The sequence below is a fragment of the Lithobates pipiens genome, unplaced genomic scaffold (assembly GCF_037356315.1).
Source record: "Lithobates pipiens isolate NorthernLeopardFrog02 unplaced genomic scaffold, aLitPip1_a1.2 Scaffold_28, whole genome shotgun sequence".
NCBI lineage: Eukaryota > Metazoa > Chordata > Amphibia > Anura > Ranidae > Lithobates > Lithobates pipiens.
Window position 1 is genome coordinate 85,574,633 of NW_027507789.1, and position 26,176 is coordinate 85,600,808.

Genomic DNA, 26,176 nt, shown 5'->3' on the forward strand with positions numbered 1-26,176 from the left:
CTGTGCAGATGAGACAATACACTGACTAATTTCAGCAGCTGTCTGCCTGTGGTATAGGATAAGATGAACACCAGCAATTGGGGTAGCTTTAAGTGCACACTGTGCAGATGACAGTACACCAACTGTAATAACTGCTGCTGCCTGTGGTATAGGATCAGAAAAACACCAGCAAATGGGGTAGCTTTATGTGCACACTGTGCAAATGACACAATACACCAACTGTAATTACTGCAGCTGCCTGCGGTATAGGATCAGAAGAACACCAGAAATTGGGGTAGCTTTAGGCGCACCCTGTGCAGATGACACAATATACCGACTGTAATTACTTCAGCTGCCTACCTGTGGTATAGGATCAGAAGAACACCAGCAATTGGGGTAGCTTTAAGTGCACACTGTGCAGATGACACAGTACACCGACTGTAATTACTGCCGCTGCCTGCGGTATAGGATCAGAAGAACACCAGCAATTGGGGTAGCTTTAGGTGTACACTGTGCAGATGGCACAATACAACGACTGTAATTGCTACAGCTGCCTGCGGATAGGATCAGCAGAACACCAGCAATTGAGGTGGCTTTAGGTGTACACTGTACAGATGGCACAATACACCGACTGTAATTGCTACAGCTGCCTATGGATAGGATCAGCAGAACACCAGCAATTGAGGTGGCTTTAGGTGTACACTGTGCAGATGGAATAATACACCGACTGTAATTGCTACAGCTGCCTGCGGATAGGATCAACAGAACACCAGCAATTGAGGTGGCTTTAGGTGTACACTGTGCAGATGGCACAATACACAGACTGTAATTGCTACAGCTGCCTCTGGATAGGATCAGCAGAACACCAGCAATTGAGGTGGCTTTAGGTGTATACTGACTGTATTTGCAACAGCTTCAAGTGAAATTAAATCACACTGTCTCTCTGTCTATCTCTCTCCGCCGCAGCAACACACGGCCCATAATGTTCAGAATTCGTTGAACAGACGAAGAGCCAATGTTGAAGACGAACATGGGTTTGACTCGAACACGCAGCTCATCCCCACCCGCAAGTATTTGGCAGTGGCACACCTATTTCCACACCTTCATTCCTCTCAGTACAGGTTTCTGAGAGGACTGAATGTATAGTGGGGTTGGAGATCCCAGCTGATGAGGAGGAGTAAGGCCCGCCTTGTTCTTTGGTGTGGGTCTTTTAGGATGTGTTGCCAAAGGGCTACATGGGAGCTCGATATAGGTCTGATTAAGAATGTGGTGTCCAAGCTCTTACTGTCTAGTCCATGCTTGATACGCTTAAGACATATGTTGCAAATAGCAACGGTGCGATCTGCTGCACACATCTCAAAAAAGGCCCACACCGCAGAACTTTTGGAATAACGCGCAGAGTAACCAGCGCCCTGCACTTGCAGAGCTCTGCAGTGTGATGCAGTTGGTTGGCCCTTGGAGGGCATCCTGCCTCTTGGAGATGAGCCTCCTCCTCCTCCACCTCCGCCTCCTCTCTCCTATCAGGCACCCAAGTAGAGTCAGTGAGCTCATCATCCCATCTCTCCTCATCACTGGAGCAAACTTGGCAGTATGCTTGTTGTCCTTCTTGGGCCACCCCTCTCTCTGGGCTCACGTTACTGCCCTCTTCAAGCTGGGTACCATCATCGAACCTTTCAAAATGCTGCGCATCCTTCTGCAGCATGTACCCGACACTGTGGTGGAACAGTTTGGGGGACTCCTCCAGGGGGGCTAGGGAAGGAGTAACTGATGATGACCGCAAGCCCAAGGAATAGGCTGCTTTGGGACCTACATTGGCAGCCAAGGTAGCCTGGTGACAGAGGATGAGGTGGATGAGGACGGCTTGGTCATCAACTCTACAAACTTCGGCATGTTGTGTGTGACTCAACACGGCCAGCTGCCGAGAAAAAGGACAAGCGTGCCAATGGCCACGTGCTGATGAGGATGCACTGTGTCCACGACCAGCACTGTTGCCTCTAGACACAGAGCCTGCTTGTCCTCTTTTATTGACCTCTGTCTCTCCTTGTTGGCCTTCTAGTCTTTGATGTATTGGAATAGGTACATAAGGAATGGCCAGATGTAGCTGCACAAAGCTGGTATGTATATATATATATATATATATATATATATATATAGATTATACTGCTGCTAGCTGAATCGCCTGCCTGCCTGTAGTATTACTAGGAAGAAAACAACAGGAGTTGTCTTCCGTGAGCTTTAGCTGTACACTGTGCCCAGTATACGGTACACTAATATACTGCAGCTAGCTGAATCAACTGCCTGCCTGCGGTATTATTATGAAGAGAAGACCAGCAATTGTCTGCAGTTAGCTTCAGTTGCACACTGTGCACAGAATACAGTACACTGACTTAAAATTCTGCAGCTGCCTGCCTGTGGTATTATTAGGAAGAGAACACCAGCAATTTTCTACAGTTAGCTTTAGTTGCGCACTGTGCACAGGATACAGTACACTGACTGAAAGTACTCCAGCTGCCTGCCTGTGGTATTATTAGGAAGAGAACACCAGCAATTGTGTGCAGTTAGTTTTAGTTGAACACTGTGCACAGGATACAGTACACTGACTGAAAATACTGCAGCTGCCTGCCTGTGGTATTATTAGGAAGAGAACACCAGCAATTGTCTGCAGTTAGCTTTAGTTGCACACTGTGCAAAGGATACAGTACACTGACTGAAAGTACTCCAGCTGCCTGCCTGTGGTATTATTATGAAGAGAACACCAGCAATTGTCTGCAGTTAGCTTTAGTTGCACACTGTGCACAGAATACAGTACACTGACTGAAAATACTGCAGCTGCCTGCCTGTGGTATTATTAGGAAGAGAACACCAGCAATTGTCTACAGTTAACTTTAGTTGCACACTGCACAGGATACAGTACAATGACTGAAAAAACTGCAGCTGCCTGCCTGAGGTATTATTAGGAAGAGAACGCCAGCAATTGTCTGCAGTTAGCTTTAGTTGCACACTGTGCACAGGATACAGTACACTGACTGAAAATACTGCAGCTGCCTGCCTGTGGTATTATTAGGAAGAGAACACCAGCAATTGTCTGCAGTTATCTTTAGTTGCACACTGTGCACAGGATACAGTACACTGACTGAAAAAACTGCAGCTGCCTGCCTGAGGTATTATTATGAAGAGAACGCCAGCAATTGTCTGCAGTTAGCTTTAGTTGCACACTGTGCACAGGATACAGTACACTGCCTGAAAGTACTCCAGCTGCCTGCCTGTGGTATTATCACAAAGAGAACACCAGCAATTGTCTGCAGTTATCTTTAGTTGCACACTGTGCACAGGATACAGTAAACTGCCTGAAAGTACTGCAGCTGCCTGCCTGTGGTATTATTAGGAAGAGAGCACCATCCCAACGAGTTTGTCGTCAGGATGTCCAATTGTGTGTACCGGGCATCAGACCTCTCTTCTCCAGGAAGAATAAGTAATGTTTGTAATTGTTCCTCATAACTGAGGTCCTCCAATCCCCTTATTAGTTGTGCCTCTCCAGTTCCAGAACATAACTTCTGAGGACTGGTAACCAGAATTTGACCACACACTCAAGATCAGGGCGCAGTGCTCTACTCCCCAAGCCCATGCTTTTTTTGAAGTTCATTAGAGCCTCTGGCTCTAATCAGGTGCTTAAAAAAAAACTCCCTCCCACTGGAATCCATAGTCTGGTGCCCTGATATGTAGATCAGGTGGCCGGATGCATGGATGGGGATGCAGCAGTCATGCACCCTTTATGGACTTGCCGCCACTGATCACCACCCTTTGGATGCGCCCCTGTAAACAGTTTTCTATCAAAGTACATATACTATCATCAAGGTCACGTCGCCATGTCTGTAATGCAAAGGGGATTTTTTTAAATGTGCACAGTGTCCTAGCTAGCAAGGGGATAAACATGCTCTAGGAACCAGGGTCTATAGTACAGGCACTCCAGCCTCAATGCGCTCCCTTCTATGTGGGAGATTCTTGTACCGCTTGAGGTAGGTCCATTAGTCTGTCACCAACATTGACATTAGTCATGCAGAGGAGTGTCAGAGTTCCAAAAAGTGTTTATGAAACTCTAATAAAAATGTCACTGATTCTGTTTAGAACATATATATATATATATATATATATATATATATATATATATATATATATATATATATATGGGAATCAATTGGCTTATTATGCCCAATAGTTAGATCAAAGTAAATAATTTTTTGTAGAATTTTCAGAAAATGCAGGCAATACCTGACAACAGATTCCCATTTACACCAGTGGTCATGAAAAGTCCTGTTCATTCTGTTATCAAAATTGTCCCAACACTGCTGAACCTCTGGACGATAATCTGTATAAGAGACAAAAGCGGAAAACAAAAACAGTACTGGAGTTAGCTATTGATGACTACCAGACTCTTTCCAGAGCCTCCCTAGCCAGAATATTTTTCACATTTTAGACAGGATTAACATGTATGTAAATCCAAAAATAAAAATGTAATATATTGCAGCTTATCAGTCCTTAGATGTGGTGGCTGTATTAGTTTTAATATTTTCAGGTATTTTTTACTTTTATTTTCACCACCAGCCTCGTTTGCTTACCGTTTTAGCGGCACGTTACCGGATACAGTACACTTAGTAGTAGATCCCCATGAAGAAGTCACGTGGTTTGACGTAACGCGTAGGGAGTGGCCGTAGGACAAACCGGAAGTAGCGTAAGACTGGCGGTACACGCCAGATCTCTATCTGTTTGAATTTCTTTTTTAAATTCTTATACCACGGAAATACAAGTCTACAGCTGCAGTATTACATACAAGAGGTGGAAATGGCCCTCTAGTGGCAGAAGTGTATACTACATGCTTAATCTACAATTCCTTGGTTATTGTACACAGAGAAGTAAAGGAGAAGTTTTTTGGGGTTATCTTCATTTTGCCTGATTATTCCATCTTGAGGTGAGAGTTCTGAGAGCCTGGATTTATATATTTTGGAACATTGGGTCCCGTTCTTTCTTTTGTTTTTCACCATATACCTTCACTCATCGGTGTGTCCACTTATATGATTTTTTATTGACTCTTGTTTTTCATATAATTTATTATTATCATCCATTTTTTCAGTGGCACGATTTGCGCAGGACTCTTTATTTTATCCATTTGATGCGATAGTTTGTGTTTACTATTTTTGTCCCGCTGCATTTTTGTATTATTTAGCAGCACTTGCACTTTCTTCACCCCATTGGTTGTTTTATTATATATTGATACATTTTCTATTTTCTATTTTTTATGTACTTAGATTTATTTCACGTTTAGCACTTAGTGGCGCGAGGGTCCATTTTTCACACACTTAGTACTATACTACAGTTCAGGACCTTTCATAATGTTCTGCAAGCACATCGTCTGAGTGTGAATAGTCACACTTAAATTAATGGGAGACTATTTCCAGAGCTGAAGTGCCTGAACTGTCCCAGTGTGTTATGGTTTCACTCACTTCTATCCACTCCACTGTATCTATGGAGGAAACCAAGATTGCTACCCAGACTAGACTTCAAATGTGTCCGCCTTTGTTCCTCTCCACTGCATAGGGATGAATGGGAGCAGTGTTGCCAACCTACCAGATTGAAATTTACTGACACAACACCTAAAATTTACTGGCACAGTCAAGTTTTTGCTGGCATATTTAAAAGTTACAAAATTACAGTTTTAAGTGCAAATTTCAGTATTTAGGCTACAAACAAGTACAACATGCAATTAGCAAAGTGATTTAAGTTAGATATTAAGGCAAAAACATATTACTTATTTTATTTTATTTTCGACGTAGTAAATAAGTAGCTCAGGGACAAGAATCGAGAGGGCAAGAAATTAGAATGGACGGCACATGCACATGCAATTGACTCTCACAATGACACTGACAGCAGTGTGCAGCAGCACAGATGATGATGGCACCTCACCAACATGACACCTCCCCTCCTGAGTCACAGTGACCCTCTCTCTTCATGCCAGGTGGTCCCTTCAGTCCACTCCCAGCTTGCCTTCTTCCCATTCCACAGACCTTCACACGAGGCTCCAGCTGCTCCGTTGCCTTGCACCATGACTTCATGCGACACACTGCTGGCACAGTCCAAACACACTGTAGCAGGCACTCGAATCATCTCGGCCAAACTTCACAGGCATATTTTTTACTGGCAAACTTTTTCTTTCACTGGCATTTACTGGCAGGAGAAAAGTGCCCATTTTTTACTGGCTGCCAGTAAAAATACTGGAGGTTGGCAACACTGAATGGGAGTGATGGAAGTGGTAGTTTACAGAAATAAGAAAATATTGTTTTATACTTACAGGTCAGCTCATAAGTGATAAGGACACTGAATTTATGTCAAGATCAATGGGTATTCTATATACTTACTGAAAATGTTTAGCCAGAAAAATTAACTAGGGCAGCCACCACATCTAAGGATTGGTAAGCTCCAATATATTACATTCTTGTTTTTGGCTTTAGACATACTTTAACTTATGTACAGTGCCTTGCAAAAGTTTTCACCCCTCTTGGCATATTTCGTGTCTTGTACCTGAAATTAACATGGATTCTTTGAGGATTTGCATCATTTAATTTACAGAACATGCCCACAACTTTGAAGATTTTTTTTTTTATTGTGACGCAAACAACAAATAGGAAAAAATAACAGAAAAAGTCAATGTGCATAACTATTCACCCCCTAAAGTTAATACTTTGTAGAGCCACTTTTTGAAGCTATCACAGCTCCAAGTCGCTTTAGATAACTCTCTATGAGCTTGCCACATCTTATCACTGGGATTTTTGCCCATTCCTCCTTGCAAAACTGCTCCAGATCCTTCAAGTTGGATGGTCTGTGCTTGTGAACAGCAATCTTTAAGTCTGACCACAGATTTTCTATTGGATTGAGGTCTGGGCTTTGACTAGGCCATTCCAACACATTTTCATTTTGCCCTAAACCACTCAAGTGTTGCTTTAGCAGTAAATTTGGGGTCATTATCCTGCTGGAAGGTGAGCCTCAAATCACACACAGAGCGGTACAGGTTTTGCTCAAGAATATCCCTGTATTTAGCACTATCCATCTTTGCCTCAACCCTGACCAGTTTCCCAGTCCTGACTGCTGTAAAATGGTGTTCTTTGGGTGATGTGATGTGTTGGGTTTGCACCAGACATAGCGTTTTCTTGGCCAATATGTTAAATTTTAGTCTCATCAGACCAAAGCACCTTCCTCCATACATTTTGGGAGTCCCACATGCCTTTTCACACACTTAAAACGTGCCATTTTGTTTTTTGCTGAAAGTGATGGCTTTCTTCTGGCCACTCTGCCATAAAGCCCAGCTCTATGGAGCATACAGCTTATTGTCATCCTATTTACAGATACTCCAGTCTCTGCTTTGGAACTCTGCAGCTCCTGCAAGGTTACCTTAGGTCTCTGTGCTGCCTCTCTGATTAATGCCCTCCTTGCCCAGTCTGTGAATTTTGGTGTGCAGCCGTCTCTTGGCAGGTTTGCTTTTGTGCCATGTTCTTTCCATTTGGTTATGATAGATTTGATGGTGCTCCTAGGGATCATCAAAGATTTGGATTTTTTTTATAACCTAACCCTGACTTGTACTTCTCAACAACATTGTCCCTTACTTGTCTGGATAGTTTGTTGGTCTTCATGGCAGTGTTTGGTTAGTGGTGCCTCTTGCGTGTATATGTAATGTGTATGTGTGTATAAATGTGTGTATATGTAATGACAGATCATGTGACACTTAGATTGCAGCTAAGATAGAACACGAAAAACACATAGAAATTCTTTAAGTTTGTAAACAGTAAAAAAGGGAGGACAGACCATATTGGCCTCATAAAGAATGAGGAAGGACATCTGGTTGCAAAGGATTGGGAGATGGCAAAGATATTACATTTATTCTTCTCCTCAGTCTTCAGAAAGGGAATTGGGGGGCTTCGGTACCCAAAACTGCAGTGTTTATCCTTATGACACATCACAGGAAGCACCTCCATGGTTAACAGAGGACAGAATTAAAATTTGACTTGAGAAACTTAATATTAATAAATCACCGGGACTTAATGGCTTGAGGGTACCTCGGGAACTCAGTCAAGTAATTGCCAGACAATTGTTCCTAATTTTCACTGACAGTCTACTGACTGGAATGGTATCAGGTGATTGGAGAAAAGCCAAAGTAGCACCAATATTTTAAAAGGGCCCAAAATACATCCCTGGGAATTACAGACCAGTTAGCCTAACATCAATAGTATGCGAGCTTTTGGAGGGAATGATAAGGGACTACAGTATATACAAGATTTTAGTAATGAGAATGGTATCATTAGCAGTAATCATCATGGATTAATGAAAAATCGTTTTTGGCAAACTAATCTATTAACCTTCTATGAGGAGGTGAGTTGCTATCTAGATAAAGGAAGGTCCATAGACGTGGTATATCTGGATTTTGCAAAAGCATTTGGCACAGTTCCCCATAAAGGTTTACTGTACATAATAAGGTCCATTGGCATGGACCATAGGGTGAGTACATGGATTGAAAACTGGCTATAAGGGCGAGTTCAGAGGGTGGTGATAAATGGGGAGTACTCGGATGGTCAGAGGTGGGTAGTGGGATCCCCAGGGTTCTGTGCTGGGACCAATCCTATTTATTTTGTTCATAAATGATTTGGAGGATGGGGTAAACAGTTCCATCTCTGTATTTAAGGACGATACTAAGCTAAGCAGGCCAATAAGTTCTCTGCAGGATGTGCAAACCTTGCAAAAAGATCTGAACAAATTAATGGGGTGGGCAACTACATGGCAAATGAGGTTTAATGTAGAAAAATGTAAAATAATGCATTTGGGTTGCAAAAATATGAATGCAATCTATACACTGGGGGGAGAACCTCTGGGGGAATCTAGGATGGAAAGGGACCTGGGGGCTCTAGTAGATGATAGGCTGAGCAATGGCATGCGACGCCAAGCTGCTGCTAACAAGGCAAACAGAATATTGGCATGCATTAAAAAGGGGATCAACTCCCGAGCTGAAGTGATAATTCTCCCGCTCTACAAGACTCTGGTCCGGCCGCACCTAGAGTATGCTGTCCAGTCTTGAGCACCAGTCCTCAGGAAGGATGTACTGGAAGTGGAGCGAGTACAAAGAAGGGCAACTAAGCTAATAAAGGGTCTGGAGGATATTTGTTATGAGGAAAGGTTGCGAGAACTGAACTTATTCTCTCTGGAGAAGAGACGCTTGAGAAGGGATATGATTTCAATTTATAAATACCGTACTGGTGAACCCACAATCGGGATAACAATTTTTTGCTGAAGGGAGTTTAACAAGACACGTGGCCACTCATTAACATTAGAAGAAAAGAGGTTTAACCTTAATCTAATCTTAATCTTTACTGTAAGAGCAACAAGGATGTGGAATTCCTTTCTACATGCATTGGTCTCAGCAGGGAGCATCGATAGTTTAAAAAAATTATTAGAAAAATGCCTGAACAACCGCAACATATAGGGATATACAATGTAAAACTGACATATAATCACACACATATATTGGACTTGATGGACTTGTGTCTTTTTTCAACCTCACCTACTATGTAACTAAAGGCTGTAATGTAACAAAATAGGTAAAAAGCCATGGGGGTGAATATTTTTGCAAGACACTGTATATTTTATAAACCTTTTTCAGCATCACTACATTCTGTAAGCCCTAAGGTACCCCATACACATTAGATGAAGGTCATGTGACCTAGCGGTTTTAGGTTGGAATAGAAACCAATCACAGTGCTAATGGACACCATACAATTAAAAAGGCTTTCAATCATAGGCTTTCAAAGTGAAAGTCAGTAGGCTGGGTTGGATATTCCCAAGAAATTGCTACTGTTCCAAAATAAGAACTGTTCCCAAGGTGCATAAACGTGGATACTTGGGCAGTGCTAATATTCATGTACTTCGTTTAATGCCTTTGGAAAGACTTACAGAGGCTATAGACTGCCAAATCTGTCACTGAGAACAACAGATCTACCAGTCTTTAATATTATCACACTTCACAAAGGCACATACGAATTTTACCACTTTCTTGCCACTAAAAAAAAAAACACACTGATATCAAGTTTTTTCGTATGGCACTTAAGGCTCAGGCAAAATATTACATGCTCACTAGGAATCATTACATCATTTCAAATGAGGCTGCTCTCATCCGAGAGATTTGCAGTATAATAAGTCTCAGCAATGTATAATCACTGTATACCACTTCTAAGCAGGAAGCAGATTATTATTATTAACGATTTATATAGCGCCAATAGTTTATGCAGTGCTTTATAATGTATAGGGGGGACAACACAATTACAGTACAATACAATACAAAGGGTACAGATCATATTGTATATGCATACCTCCCAACATTTTGAGATGGGAATGAGGGACACCTGCTAGCAAATGTATGTAAGCATAGGACACACCCCCTGCCACACACCCTTAAAGGAGAATTAACCAAAAAAAAGGTTAATTAATTCCACAAGTTTTTTTTTTTTTTACCACTACTATTCCTTTATATTGGATTTTAAAATTTACAAATGCAGCAATTTAGAATTTGGATGAAATGTTTAGCACTGGGAAAGATAAAATGTGCATTTTATATACAACTATATAGATCAGACAAAAATGAGGGACAAATGAGGGGGAAAGAGGGACAGATGGACATTGCTCCAAATCAGGGACAAGCTCTCAAAATCAGGGACAATTGGGAGCTATGTGCCGTATTTATCGGCATATAACACTTAAAATCAGGGGAAAATCCTGCGTGCGTGTTATATGTCGATCCCCCACCAATTATCTCTGCGGCTTTTCTGCTGTTCTCGGTGGCTTTCGGCTATTTTTGGCTATTTTCACCCGCACTCGGCCCTTCTCGGCAGCTTTCGCCCGCTCTCGGCAGCTTTCGGAAAGCTGAAAGCCGCCAAGAATGCCCGAGTGCGGCCAAAAATAGCTGAAAATAGCCAAAAGTCGCAGAGAACAGACAAAAAATACCGGGGGCCGCAGAGATACACGGGACACCAGCTCGGTATCTCGGCGGCGCCATTCTTAAACGGCAAGCCTGCAAAAGACACTGACAAGCCTGCAAAAGACACTGACAAGGCTGCAAATGACTGACAAGGCTGCAATGCAAGGCTGCAAATGACTGACAAGGCTGCAATGCAAGGCTGCAAATGACTGACAAGGCTGTAATGCAAGGCTGCAAATTACACTGATAAGGCTGTAATGCAAGGCTGCAAATTACACTGATAAGGCTGCATTAATAGGCATTTAAATGTAAGTTTTTTTCCTTAAACTTCCCTCCTAAAAGTTTTTTTCTTTAAAATTCCCTCCTAAACTTGGGGTGCGTGTTATACGCCTGTGCGTGTTATACACTGATAAATACGGTATATGCAGTAAACAAATAGATTGCTCCAATGTACAATGTCCAATATATACTTAAAAACTGCACACAAAGATTTTTAAAACATTAATAAGCACTCATAAGATTATTTACATTGAGCTTGTTCAAATATAAATTGTTAAACATTTAAAAGACTATACTTTTTTCTTTAAAGAAGACCTGCACCTATTTGAATAACATCCTTTCATCTGCAAACATCCAATCCGCCTGTGTGTGGGCACCCGGCAGTCCGGCGGACAATCCAACCGTCTGTGTGCTAGGCCAGGCTTTTGAAATGAACAGACTTGCCCACACACGGGGTAAAGTCCGTTAATTTTGAATGTGACTCCAGGTAGATGAAACTAGCGTAGGAAGTGAATGTCGCCACCTCTATCGGCAAGATTGACACCTCGCTAGCCCCGTTACCTGGTATGGATTTAAAGGGGAACCCCTACACCGAAAAAACTGCTCTTCTTGCCGGGTCTCAGCTTTCTTCTTCCATCTCTTTAACTAGCGTTGGCCTGGTCTTCTGTCGATGTCGCCGCCGCCTTCTGCTTCTTCTTCTTCAGATGTTGACACAATCGTGTGTACGCGGCATAAGACACAAATCCCAGGAGGTAGTGCGCCAGGTTCCATGCATGGGCAGACACGCTGCTGTTCTCTGCTAGGTCTGCAACACTTAAAACAAGGAATGTATCCTCATAGGCCACAATCACCTCTGGCTCCTAAGATAAAGTGTGAAAGTGGTTCCACCTAAACTAAGGTGGCATCCACTGGTCACTTCATGGGGGGAAAGGAAGGAGCTGTGGCCTTTGGGGACACATTCTTTGACAGGGATATCTTCATGCTTTTAACCAAGAAAGTAGTTCAAATATGGATGCAATGTTAACTAAATTCGAGATCTGAGATATGCCTTATCTGCACATGAATCTTTGAAAAAATTGACTTTGTCCTAGGAAATGCTTTGGATAAACAGCTCCATGTGCAAATGTTTAAAAAGAATCATGGTCTAATGATGCTGACCTGGGCCTTCTTAAATCCCTTCTTAAGCCAGTTTGAGATGATTTAAGTTTTGTGACATGGTGCATTATCCTGCTGGAAGAAGCCATCAGAAGAGGAGTACAGTAGTCATAAAGGGATGGGTCAGCAACAATACTTCAGTAGGCGGTGGCATTTAAATGATGCTCAATTGGTACTAAGGATCCCAATGTGTGCCAAGAAAATATCCCTCACACCATTACACCACCACCACCAACCTGAACAGTTAACACAAGGCAGGATGGATCCATGTTTTATGTTGTTTACGACAAATTCTGACCCTACCATCTGAATGTCGTAGCTGAAATCGAGACACTCTAGAGGAGGCAATGTTTTTCCAATCTTCTATTGTCCAATTTTTGTGAGCCTGTGTGAATTGTAGCCTCAGTTCCCTGTTTTTATTTGACAGCAGTGGCCCCGGTGTGGTCATCTGCTGCTGTAGCCATCTGCTTCAAGGTTCAATGTGTTGTGAGTTCAGAGATGGAATTCTGTATACCGTGCTTGTAATGAGTGGTTATTTGAGTTACTCTTGCCTTTCTATCATCTCAAACCAGACTGTGCAATTCTCCTCTGACCCCTGATATCAACAAGGCATTTTTGTCCACACAACTGCAGGATATTTTCTCTTTTTTGGACCAGTCTCTGTAAACCCTAGAGATGGTTGTGTGTGTGAAACACAATCAGGGAGACTTAGTTTTTGCCACACAGTTTAGATTAACGACTCTCTCACCAGTTCTGCGACACAGCATCAGATGTAGATGTAGGAGTCCTTCATCTGTCCCTGAATCCGGCTCTGGCAAACCGTACTGTAGACGATGATGGTGACTGTCCTTCACTCTCATGCTTTGGCAGCAGCGGAGCAGCAAATGCTATTACACTCTGCTTCCCAATAGCAACAGTTGACTCACTCACTATACCTCTGGCTGAGATTCCCAGGCAGCTAGTGTCACGTACCTGGTGGTAGAGCCCGACCTGCAGGAAGAGACCTCTCTTCCGGCTCCGACTCGAGGGCCCTGGTAGAGTATACAGGTAGCACAAGAGTCTGGAGTGGCACGAGTGCCTGGCAGGATCAACAGCAGCAGAGGGGTCTGGAGCCCAGGAAGAACTTGTAACGATTATTATTAGGATTATCACCTCATGGAAGTGGGCCTTGGCAGCTACACAACTGTAGTTAGTTTAGGAACAAGAACATTGTTCATACTGAACTGTTATGCTGCATCTCTTCAGTAAATAACTGTAAACACGCACCTTGTAAAATAATCCATTCAGTTTAAAATGTATGATGTCCCTGCCCATTATGGTGCCACACTCCCAGAGGATGCTGGGACTGTGACATCATAATAGGCGGGGACATCATCCGGTGATGTCCCTATATAAGTCGCCGTGCGCCGCGTCCCTGCCATTGTGAGCGGAGGCATCGACGAGGCAACATCTGAAGAGAAGAAAAGAAGAGAAGAAGAGAACAGAAGACGGCGACAGTGGCAACAGAAGACCGGGCCACTGCCTGTAAAAGAGCTAGAAGAAGGCGCGGTGGCCCGACAAGAAGAACCGAAGAGGGGGACAGGACCCCCGAAGAGGGGGACAAGACCCCCGAAGTCGGAAGAAGAGGGCGGCGGTGAAGAAGAAAGCCGGGCTCCTCCACTAGTAAAAGAGCTAGCAGAAGATATCGGAGGAGTCCGGCGAGAAGACCCCCGAAGATGGAAGACCCCCGGAGCTGTGCAATAAACTATTTTAACCCTTGTGTGTTGTGTTTTTTTTTACTTATTTTTACAGGTGAATGGGTAGGGGGGATTCCCATAAGCCCCCGCCCGCAGACCCCGACAACCAACGGCCAGGGTTGTTGGGAAGAGGCCCTTGTCCTAATCAACATGGCATGGCATGACAAGGCACCCCCCCATGTTGAGGGCCTGGCATGGCTCAGGAGGGGGGGCACTCGCTCGTCCCCACCCCCTTTCCTGGCCGGCCGGGTAGCATGCTAGGACAAGGGTCTGATGCGGACCTAGAGGGACCCCCACCCCGGTTTTTCGGCGTAGGGGTTCCCCTTTAAATCCATACCAGGTGACGGGGGCCAGCAATGCCTCCTTTGCTGGCCCCGGCTACCTGGAGACACGCTCAAAATGAGCGGACTTTCCTCCGCGTGTGTGGGGGCGAGCCCGTTCATTTCAAAAGTACGGCGGATAGTCCGGTGGACTTAGTACGCCGTATTAGTCCGCTGAAAAAGTGCCGTGTGTGGGCAAGTAGCTCGCTCAGAAAGTCCGGCGGACAGTCCGGCGGGAAGTCCGTCAGACTAAGTCCGCCGGATAGTTGGCTATGTGTGTACGCGGCATTTGTTCTTGGCTGCTTGAGAGACAGCAGCACACTCAGCTTCCCAGTGGAAGGCTTGTGATTAGTGTCAAGACAAGCCTGATCATTGAAGTAGAGCACTGCAGGACGATAGTTCCTAGCACAGCTAGAGAACTGCCCACAGTGTGCTCTCCTGCCTAGTATGGTCAATTTTTAAAAGGAAAACAAAGGGACTGGCAGGAAGACTAGGGATTTCACACAGAAGAAGCAATACAAAGAGAACAGGATACTTTTTCATACAAGTACATGGTACAGCAGGCACATATCAAGATATGAAAGGTTGAGTTTATATATTCTCTAACCGTTAGGAACCTGGTCTGAAGTTACTCAAAGGGGGTGCAAGAACCTGGGTCTGTAAATGCACTATGGGGTATGAAGTAACACTGCCACAATGGGATAACGCTGCAAGACAAGTAACATTCTGTTACTGGGTATGAGGTAACAGAGGTACACATGACTGGTGGAGTGGGTTCAGGCTCAGTGAGTCCCTCCAAATGCAACATATATTAGTTAGAGTGAGTAGTAGCATGGGACAAGTATAGGACAAGCACACAGTGAAAGCTCATCTCTAAGTCAGGGAACTGCCTTAAAGGTGAACTGCCTTAAAGCGGAGATCTGCTTAAATTTTTTTTTTTAAAGTCAGCAGCTACAAATACTGCAGCTTCTGACTTTTAATAAATTGGACACTTACCTCTCCCAGGGTCCAGCGATGTGGGGGAATGAAGCCCCGCTTGTCTCCCCCTCCTCTCTGTGGTGCCGACATTGTAACTGTGGGCGCCCGGCTGTGGCTTCAAATCAGGAGCTCTGGTGAACACCAGTTAGAACTTAGATTCATGCACCTCGCATGAGCCGGTGTCATCTGCCAGGGTAACATGCTTGTTCACTTATCCAGCTGGTCGGTGTGAGCCTCTCTACTGCTATAAGTCTACTGGTCTCCAAGCCTGACCACTGACCGTGACAGAATAATCTACCCCAAAAATGGAGGTGCTATAGCAAATGCTGTGGCTCCTTTTTTGCAGAGCTGCAGGAGTTTGGCTTTGCCTGGCAAGAACATTTGCTGAACTGGAAAGTGTAATATGGCAACAAGAAGAAATCCATGCTCTGCAAAAACAATTGCTGGACTTAAGTTCCCCAGATGATGCTAACACAAGTATGCCTCTACCACTGAAGTTCAATGAAAATTGCTGCCTTTATAGGGGGTTCCTTAAGCAGGGTTTCATATATTTCAAAGTGTAACCCACTGCATTTACTTCGAAGGAAAATAAGTTTTTTTTATCAAAAAATTTAATATTAAACTCAGTGCTGCTCCTATAGCTTAACCACTCAAGGACCGCCTCACGCCGATATATGTCGGCAGAATGGCACAGCTGGGCACAGGCACGTACAGGTACTTTGCCCTATAAGAGCCCAGCCTTGGGTTGCGCATGCGCCGCCGCCGGCGCACTTGCGACTCGGTCCTGAGCTCCATGTTGATGGGGACAAGGGCCTCATCCCCACAACCCTTGCCAGGTGGTTGTGGGGGTTCATCGGAATCTGGAAGCCCCCTTTAACAAGGGGACCCCCAGATCCCATCCCCCCTGTGTGAAATGGTAATGGGGTACAAAAGTATCCCTACCATTTCACAAAAAAGTGTGAAAAATGTTAAAAATTAAAAGAGACAGTTTTTGACAATTCCTTTATTTAAAGTCTTCGTCTTTCCATCTTCTTCGGGTCTTCTTCCTTCCTTCTATCTTTGGTTTATTCCTCCATCTTCTTCTTCCTCTGCTTCTTCCTCTGATCCTTTGCTTCTTGCTCTGGTGGTCTCGTCCGGCATCTTCCTCCATGGTGTATTCTTCCCCGCTTTGTTATTGGGCCGCTCCGCATCCATGGGAGGCTCCCACTGTGTGGTGCTTCTCTTCTTCTGACAGTTGTTATATAATGGAGGGCGGGGTCACCCGGTGACCCCTCCCCCTCTGACACACGGGGACTTGACGGGGTCTTCCCTATGGCTTTCCTTGTGACATCACGGGGAAAGTCATAGGGAAGCCCCGTCAACAACGGAGCAAGAAGCAGAGGATCGGAGGAAGAAGCAGAGGAAGAAGATGGATGAAGAAACCGAAGGAAGAAGGAAGGAAGACAACCAGAAGAAGATGGAAAGAAGAAGACTTCAAATAAAGGAATTGTCAAAAACTGTCTCTTGTCATTTTTAAAATTTTTGACAATTTATTTTTGAAATGGTAGGATTTATTTTTGTACCCCATTACCATTTCACACGGAGGGGGCAGACCCCCACAACCAACGGGCAAGGGTTGTGGGGATGTGGCCCTTCTCCCCATCAACATGTGGCCAAGCTGCTTTGAGGGGCTGCGTTGAGGGCATGTGACCTGGTACGATTCAGGAGGGGTCGCTCTCTCGCCCCCCTCTTTTCCTGCGGCCTGCCAGGCTGCGTGCTCGGATAAGGGTCTGGTATGGATTTTTGGGGGGACCCCATGCCATTTAAAAAAAAAAAATTTGGTGCAGTGTTCCCCTTAAAATCCATACCAGACCTGAAGGGTCTGGTATGGATTTTGAGGGAGACCCCCAGGCCATTTTCTTTTAAAAATTGGCACGGGGTTCCCCTTAATATCCATATCAGACCTGAAGGGCCTGGTATGGAATTTAGGGGGACCCCCGTGCATTTTTTTATAATTTTGGTTCAGGGTTCCCCTGTAGGGAAATCCCCATGCCATTTTTATCAATTAACTTTTATGTGTATTGTGGACAGACAATTCATTGTAGCCATGAGTAGTTTTAAATTACTTTTTTTTTTCTTGGAATTTTTCTGTCCAACTGTTCTAAACACAGGAAACATGTGTCCATTTACAGGCATACTATGGACAAGACCCAGGTACGAAATTTAAAGGAATATTACACTTTTATTGTTTCACTTTAAGCATTATTAATATCACTGCTCCCGAAAAAACTGAAATTTTTTTAGGAGAGGACCCAGGTCCCCAAACAGTTTTTATGACAATACCATGCATATGCCTTTAAAATTAGCACTTTTGATTTCTCCCATAGACTTTCAAAGGGTGTTTCGCCGCTTTCGAATTTGCTGCGAACACCCAAAATTGTTTGCTGTTCGGCGAACTGGCGAACAGCTAATGTTCGAGTCAAACATGAGTTTGACTCAAACATAAAGCTCATCCCTGCTCCTTGGTACCCACTCACCAGAAAGAAGCTTTAAGCACACCTGTAAGGATATCCAGAACAGTATCTTCTGTCACTGGTAAAATTGAGATGTGTTGACACTATATAGGGACGGATCCTATCTTCCACCGGTATATTTAAAACATGTGAATGCCCTGGATCCTTCCCAGCTTACACAGTGATTGGACATCCATTAAAAGTATATGGCAATGAAGGAAAAAGAGTATAGTGTAACACTGTGAGGTTTATTCATAAAATCCAAAGATATTACACTTACATCAAAAAACTTTAAAACATGCAGAGAAACGCCACCTTGGCATGCAAACAACCATCACTAGGTCTCCTCAGCTTAACACGTTTCACCCCTTCCACTGGGCATCATCAGAAGCTCCTGGAGCCCGTGACTGGCTGTCTTTTATGTATTAAGTCCCACCCACTACAACCAATAACACCCACTACTCCTATTGGTGGTGCAGTAATAATTGGAATCACTTCCGGTTTCTGCTGGAACCGGAAGTGGTGTTTTCCCAGAACCGGAAGTGACGTTACCGATGAAACCGGACATTACACCATCTCCTCACATGTAAGTTCAGTATAGAATCACTTTCTGTGTGCACAGGAAGTGTTCAAAATGCCATATTAATATTCAAAATAAGGCATTACACCCTCTGCTGATATTATTTTATGTGCTATCACTTCCCATATGTTCAAGGAGTGAAGACCATCCAAAAAGGTGTTAGACTCAACATACTGTATGGAATATTCATACAGTGTTGGTATGAAGAATCCTAATGTTGGCTTTGTGTGGTAACTAGATGTTATAGCCCGCTTAACATCCGTTCCTTATTTCCAAATCAGTATACATTATTTCTAATGACAACTATTCCAAATTAAATAAGTTGTACAACATACAATAAATGAAAAAATATTAACATAATACATAGATGAGATAAAAAATATATGAAAATAAAATAAAAATGTATACATGAAATAATATTAAAATAAAAATGAAAAATTATTAATAAAACAATATCTAAGCCCACATTTAACCCTTTTGGTGCTAAAGACTGTAATTGATATATCCATTGGGTTTCATTTTGAGAAATAGCCTGTTTTAAATTGGTGCCCCTCCAGTGTCTCTCCACTCTATCAATGCCACAAAAAATGTATTTGGATGGGTCCCTGTTATGAAATCTTCTGAAGTAATATGATAAACTATGTTTTTAAAGACCCTTATTGATGTGTTCTCGTAATCTCACTTTAAGGTCTCTGGTGGCCTAACCCGCGTATTGAAGGCCACATTCACATTCCAATAGGTATGTGCCACAAGTGATAAATTTGGATATCTTGTATATCTGTCCTGTAGTTTTTGATTTAAAGTGCGTTATTTTTCTTTTACCTCCTTTACATGTTCTGTATGTTAAATATTTGCCACATTTAAAAAAACCTGCCTGATCAAGAAAGGTAACCATCTTTTTAGGGGGGGTCTGGGATGCTTTTAACAATCCTATCCTTCAATATTGGTGGATGTCTGTAAATTAACTTGGGACGTTTATATCCATTTTGTTCAAACCTATTTAACAACATATTGGATTGTGTTTCAGTTTCTTCAGGGAGATCACAATTTAGTTTTACCCTCATAAGCTGGCCTTTAGGTATGCCTGAAATCCATTTAGGATGATGGCCGCTACAGGTGGGAATATAGCTGTTCCTATCTGTTTTTTAAAGAATGTGCGAGTATGTACGTTGTTATCTTGTTTAATATTTCTAAGTCCAAGTAATTAACCTTCTCTTTACTGTAACTCGCTGTGAAGGAGATGTTGTACATATTTAAGTATGGCTTTTAATCTATTCACAGGATCTCCTTTTCATTTACTATAGGTTTCTGTGTCTTCTATTAGGCGGTTTAATTCCTTCTTATAGTCTTTCTTATCTAATACTTCTACCCCCCCCTTATCAGCCTGTCTTATAACAATGTCTGGATTTGTTCAAGCATCATTTTGATTACATCAAGACATTGGTTGCTACTCTGTCTAGGGTTAAACCTGGACTTATTTCTCAACCCACTATTTTCATACAATGATTCTGTATTAGTACTATCCTGAATCTGCATAGCAAAATGCGTCTTAATATTTAATTTCCTAATAAACTTGTGTAAATCAATAAAAGTTCTAAATGTATTAATGTTCTTTTTTGGGGCATATTTAAGACCTAGCTCTAAAACTTTAAGTTCCTTTATATTAAATTGTATGCTGCTTAAATTAAAAATCCCTCCATCTAAACATATTTTTTTCTTTTTTTTACCTCCTCTGCTGCCTCTGTTCTTCCTTCTCCGGTCTGTTATGGTGGTGGGTATCCTCCCCCTGTATGTTGCTGTGGGGGGTATACTCTGAATCCTGTCCTTGGTCTCCAGTAATTCGTAGGTCCCCTGGGTACTCCCCAATAACCTTCTCCCCCCCCCCCCTTTGACCCCTCCATGGGATCAAAGGGGGAGAGAAAACACAAGAGGGGCTATGAAACACAATCCAATATGCTGTTAAATAGGTTTGAACAAAAAGGATATAAATGCCCCCAACTAATTAGTACACAAAGAGAAGTAGGGTTATTGGATAGGAAACAATTACTTACCCCAAAATTAAAAAAAGAAAAATAGGCAACACAAACAAATAGAAAAAAATTATAAAAACCCATTGGCCTATTTTACTTAGAGACTCGGTACTGGCTAAAGCATTACCAACATGTCCCAGGTTAATTTACAGACATCCACCAATATTGAAGGATAGAGTTGTTAAAAGCATCCCAGACCACCATAAAAAGATGGTTAAATTTCTTGATCAGGCAGTTTTTTTTTAATGTGGCAAATGTTTAACATGTAGAACCTGTAAAGGAGGAAAAAGAAAAATAACACACTTTAAATCAAAAACTACAGGACAGATATATGAGATACCCAAATTTATCACATGTGGCACATACCTATTGGAATGTGAATGTGGCCTTCAATATGTGAGTCAGACCACCAGAGAACTTAAAGTGAGATGACAAGAACACATTAATAACATCAAAAGGGGATTTCAAAAACATAGTTTATCATATCACTTCAGAAGATTTCATAACAGGGACCCATCCAAATTCATTTTTATGGCATTGATAGAGACACTGCAGGGGCACCAATTTAACCACTTCAGCCCCAGAAGATTTTACCCCCTTCCTGACCAGAGCACTCTTTGCGATTCGGCACTGCGTCGCTTTAACTGACCCGCATAGATTTTATTTTGGTTGGGCAAAACTTCCAAGTACAGGGTGATAACACTTTAAAGTTTCTTTTTCTGATCATGTGGCGCTTATATCGAAGCTTTCTTTAGGGGATGACCCTCCTTATGGGAAGGGAGTATAGAAGTTGAACACTTCCTTACAGAAAGATGAAGAGGTTGTCAAGCCTTTTTGTCCTTTTTTCCGAATTGGTTGCTGAGAGGGGCAAGTTTGAAAATATTCTCCTTTGGTGGGATTGGGTAAAGAAGAGGGTGGCAGAGTGGTTCCAAAAGGTGAGCATTAACCACTTGAGACCCGCGCTATAGCCGAATGACAGCTACAGCGCGGACCTCCTTTGCCGGGACGACGTCTATTGACGTCGTCCCGTGCACGAGCGGCCTGCACGCCCCGCTCTCTGTGATCGGCGAGTCTATGAGACTCGCCTGATCACCGATCCGAGCAAGGGGGTCGATCCCGACCTCTTATCACATGATCAGCTGTCAGCCAATGACAGCTGATCATGTGATACAATGGAGCCGGTAATCGGCTATTATTCCTCCTCGCGCTGACAGCGCGAGGAAAAAAAAAGAGCCGATCACCGGCGACCGTGATCGGGACATCAGTCCCGATCACGGCCAGCCCTGCCAGTGCCCACCTGCCCCCTGCCAGTGCCACCTCATTAAAAAATAAGTGCCCCCCGTCAGTGCCACCCAGCAGTGCCCATAGTGCCACCCAGAAGTGCCCACAGTGCCACCCAGCAGTGCCCACAGTGCCACCCAGCAGTGCCACCCAGCAGTGCCCACAGTGCCACCCAGCAGTGCCCACAATCTGCCTCAACAAAGGTGCTGCACCCCAGTGCCACATATCCGTGCCCATCAGTGTCATCTACCAGTGTCCATCAGTGCCCATCAGTGCCCAGCAGTGCCACCTATCAGAGCCACCTATCAGTGCCACCTATCAGTGCCCATCAGTCCCATCTATCAGTGGTACCTATCAGTGCCCCTTAATGCCACCTATCCGTGCCACCCATCCGTGCCATCTTATCTGTGCCCATCTTTGCCCATCAGTGCCGCCTTATCTGTGCCCATCGGTGCTGCCTTATCTGTGCCTATTAGTGCCACCTTAACTATGCCTATCAGTGCCCACCAGTGCAGCCTATCAGTGCCCACCAATGCAGCCTATCAGTGCCCACCAATGCAGCCTATCAGTGCCCACCAGTGCAGCCTATCAGTGCCGCCTCATCAGCGCACTTCAATGAAGGAGAAAAATGACCTGTTTGCAAAATTTTATAACAAACTATTAAACATGATTTTTTTTTTTTGCATCTTTTTTTGTTTGTTTAGCAAAAAATAAAACTCCCAGCTGTAATTAAATACCACCAAAAGAAAGCTCTATTTGTGGGAAAAAATGATAAAAATTTCATTTGGGTACAGTGTTGTATGCCCGCGCAATTGTCATTCAAAGTGCATCAGCGCTGAAAGCTGAAAATTGGTCTGGGCAGGAGGGGGGTTTAAGTGCCCAGTAAGCAAGTGATTAAAAAAGCTAAAGAAAGGAGGGAGAAGAATGCAAGGCTGGTATCCCAGCTGCATTTTCTCTATAAATGTAAAGCCCTGGGGCTTTATATGTGGAAGAGGAGATACAGCATATGAGGGTGGAGAGAAACAAAGATTTAAGACAAAGAGGGAAAGAAATATTTTTTTTAGGGAAAAGGTACGTGATATAGAGGAGGGAGAGAAATGTACACAAAACTTTTTTAAAAAGACCCTTAACCCAATGAATTTCTTCTCAGCTATTGAATCACAAGGGAAGGAGGTGAAAGATGAAGAGATGAAGGAAGAAATTTGGTTCTTTTATGAGAACCTCTATAGCAGACACGGGGGGGGGGGGGGGCTCAGGAAGAGGAGATTGAGGAGTATTGCAAGGTTTTGGAGAAATCGGTGAATGAGGAGGAGGTAGAGGAGTTGGAGATGGGTTTAAATATCTCCAGAATTATGGAAAACAATTCAATCAAATCATCAATGTCATATGGTCTGCCAGTAGAGTTTTATGTTAAATTCTGGTCGTTGGTGGAGGTTTATTTTTTGTAGATAATGTGTTTTTGTATGGATAACTGCTGCATCTCCCAGTCCATGAAAGAAGGAATCATCACTTTGATTTTTTTTTAAAGGGATTTTTTTTAAAAGGGAATCCCAAAGACATTAGGAATTGGAGACCTATCACTCTCCTCAATTGTGACTGCAAAATCTTAGCCAAATTGATGGAAAACCAATTGAGGGGGGTGGTGGGGAAGCTGGTAGGAGATTGGCAGACCTGTGCAGTACCAGGGCAGAGAATGTCTGATAATTTGGTGTTGTTGAGGGACCCAATATTTCATGTGTAGGCTAACAGACCTTTGGCTGGGATTAGTGTGGCCGTGTACGTACACAGAATCGCATTATCCGGCGGACAATACGATCGTGTGTGGGCTCCAGCGGATTTTTTCTTACCAAAAGTCTTTCTAGCGGACAATCTGTTCATCTGTGTGCTAGTCTGGCGGACCAAAAATGACTCATGCTCAGAAGCAAGTACAGAACGGAAGCGCTCGGTCTGGTAAAACTAGCATTTCGTATTGAAGCTAGCACATTCCTCACACTGCTAATTCTGTGATCTTTCAATACAGCCCATTATTTTCATTTTAATAATAATCAAAAAACAGCATTTTAGCTTACACATGATTGGATGATAAAATCAGCAGAGCTTCCCCTCATTTCAGATATTACCCTCAGATTTACAGCGATTGCACTTCCAAGTGCACTTGCAGTGCAATTTCAATTGCACTTTGCACTTGTGGTTAGCACTTGTATTGCAAAATGAATGTGTCTTTTGTAAATAACCCCCATAGTCTCCTGACATGTACCTGCCTACTCACAAAAAAAAGTGGTTTTGGAATAAAAACACATATTACATTATTTGGGGAAAATTAAATGTCCATTTATTCTGGTTAAAACAAAATAAAGAGGAAGGCAACACTGGAGACACTTTTGGAGTTTGTGAAGCCTTTTGTCCCCCAGAGTAGCAGTAGGGTCTGCATCATATAGATGGGTGTTTGCTGTAAGTTCGCTCCTCAAATCCCTCTGAAGGGCCTCAAAAAAATACCCTTGCACAATTGTCATAGGCCCTTCTCCATCTCCAGCAACCTGCTGGCCAAGTATGTCCCATAGGCCTCATCAGCATTGGGGGGGTTGGCTCAGGAATTGACTTGCCTCACGAATTGGAGCGTCATCCTCCTGGGCCTTCTGGTGGTTATGCGGAGGGGAAGGACTTGGCTTTCAGTCAGCCTCCTGCTGGGCCCAGCCACCTCTTGTCTGTGACTGGTCCTGGCCTCCTCCTCCATACCACTGGTCTCGGCCTCCTCCTGGGTCAGCTCATCCTGTGTATAAAAAAAAAACGGACATAGTTTTATATTTTGCTTCATCAATTTTCCATTTCTCACTTGCAAATAGATTTTTCCAGAAATCTAAAAGGCATTTTTCAAGCTGTTCACCAATATTTTATCCACATTTTTGGCCAATACTGTATAGTGATATGTATACATAATATAATTTGAGATTAAATCATAGATTTGCAAGCAATTCAAAGATTTAACTTTACATCATTAATATTAGAACAATCAATATTTGCTAAAATAAAATATACCGGGCTCCAGCATCCACTTCTTCCAGGATGGAAGGGCTTGTTCTCCCTGAGACGCCTTAGCTGGGCTGGAGGGAAGGGTGGAGGGAAGGGTTGAAAGTGATTGCATTGCTTCCGTCTGGTCATCCAGAAAATGGAGTTTGTTGTAGTACCAAAGCTTGGGTACATAAATCTGATCTGCTGCTCCTGATGTGTGGAACGTCATGATCTTTTGTGCTCCTGCTTATACATATTATGCACAATCCCAATTTTAGTTTCCACAATCTTAATGTCTTTCCCGGGGAGTCAAGTCTTCACAAACTCCAAAAGTGGCATCAGTGTTGCCTTCCGGTTTGAATATAAAGGGTGCTTTACCTCCCACAGGTTTCTGTTTGTGCGATACAGTTCAATGAACTGGCTCATAAAAGCCTCCTCCTTAAAGGGGTTAGGGTTAAATGTTGACATTTTTTTTTTCTGAAAGATAATACACAAGACAAAAACAATAATGTCCAAACTCAAAGTATTATTTTTCTCACAATATAGGCAACACACACACACCACACACACACACAGCACCCACCCCACACACACAGCACCCCCCCCCCCACACACACACACAAACACACACAGCACCCCCCCCCACACACACACACACACACATCACACACACACACACACAGAGCACCCACCACATATGTAGCACCCACCCCACACACACAGAGCACCCACCACACACACACACACACACACACACACACACACACACACACACAAGAATCTAAAACATCTATGGTCAATGCAAAGTCTCAGCATCTTGTCTCAGTTTAGGCCTAAAATTTTAAGCAGTATAGACCATTGTGATGGGCCACGTTTGAATCTTACCTTCCTTCAGAACGTTCACTACTTCATTCCGGCAGCGTATTAGCTTTATATACACTGCACATGCGCCAAGCTCCGCCTGCATTGCCCACATCGCCTGCCCTCCCCTGACGTTCTTTGTGACAAAATTTCCCCACCCCTTCTCTCTTCGTTACGCAGTGGGGTTAAATACAGAAAGATGGCGGACACATTTTCAGTCACTAGCACGGAGGAAAGCCCGGAACTCCATACATTCGTACCCCGGACCCAATTTGCAAAAGGATCAAATAATGTCTTCAGTTGTGACCACTCTGGAGCAGAAATTTGGTGTAGGATGGACTAAAGACCAATTGAGGAAGCGCTGGTCCGATATAAAAATGCTATATTACACTCAGTTTAGGATATTGTTGTGTAGATGTCTTTAAAGCTAGAATGTTTTAGAACTTTATTCAGTGTAATGTAAGGAGA

At 43.3% G+C, this 26,176-nt stretch overlaps 1 protein-coding gene across 3 annotated transcripts in view; it reads right to left on the bottom strand.

Moving 5' to 3' along the window:
- Positions 1-26,176, bottom strand: part of RAMP2 (receptor activity modifying protein 2) — a 617,864-nt gene that overhangs the window by 39,372 nt on the left and 552,316 nt on the right. For all 3 annotated transcript variants that reach the window (XM_077459449.1, XM_077459450.1, XM_077459451.1), the window contains exon 3: positions 4,249-4,345. In XM_077459449.1, coding sequence (XP_077315575.1) covers positions 4,249-4,345 — 97 coding nt within the window. The remainder of the gene's footprint in view (positions 1-4,248; positions 4,346-26,176) is intronic.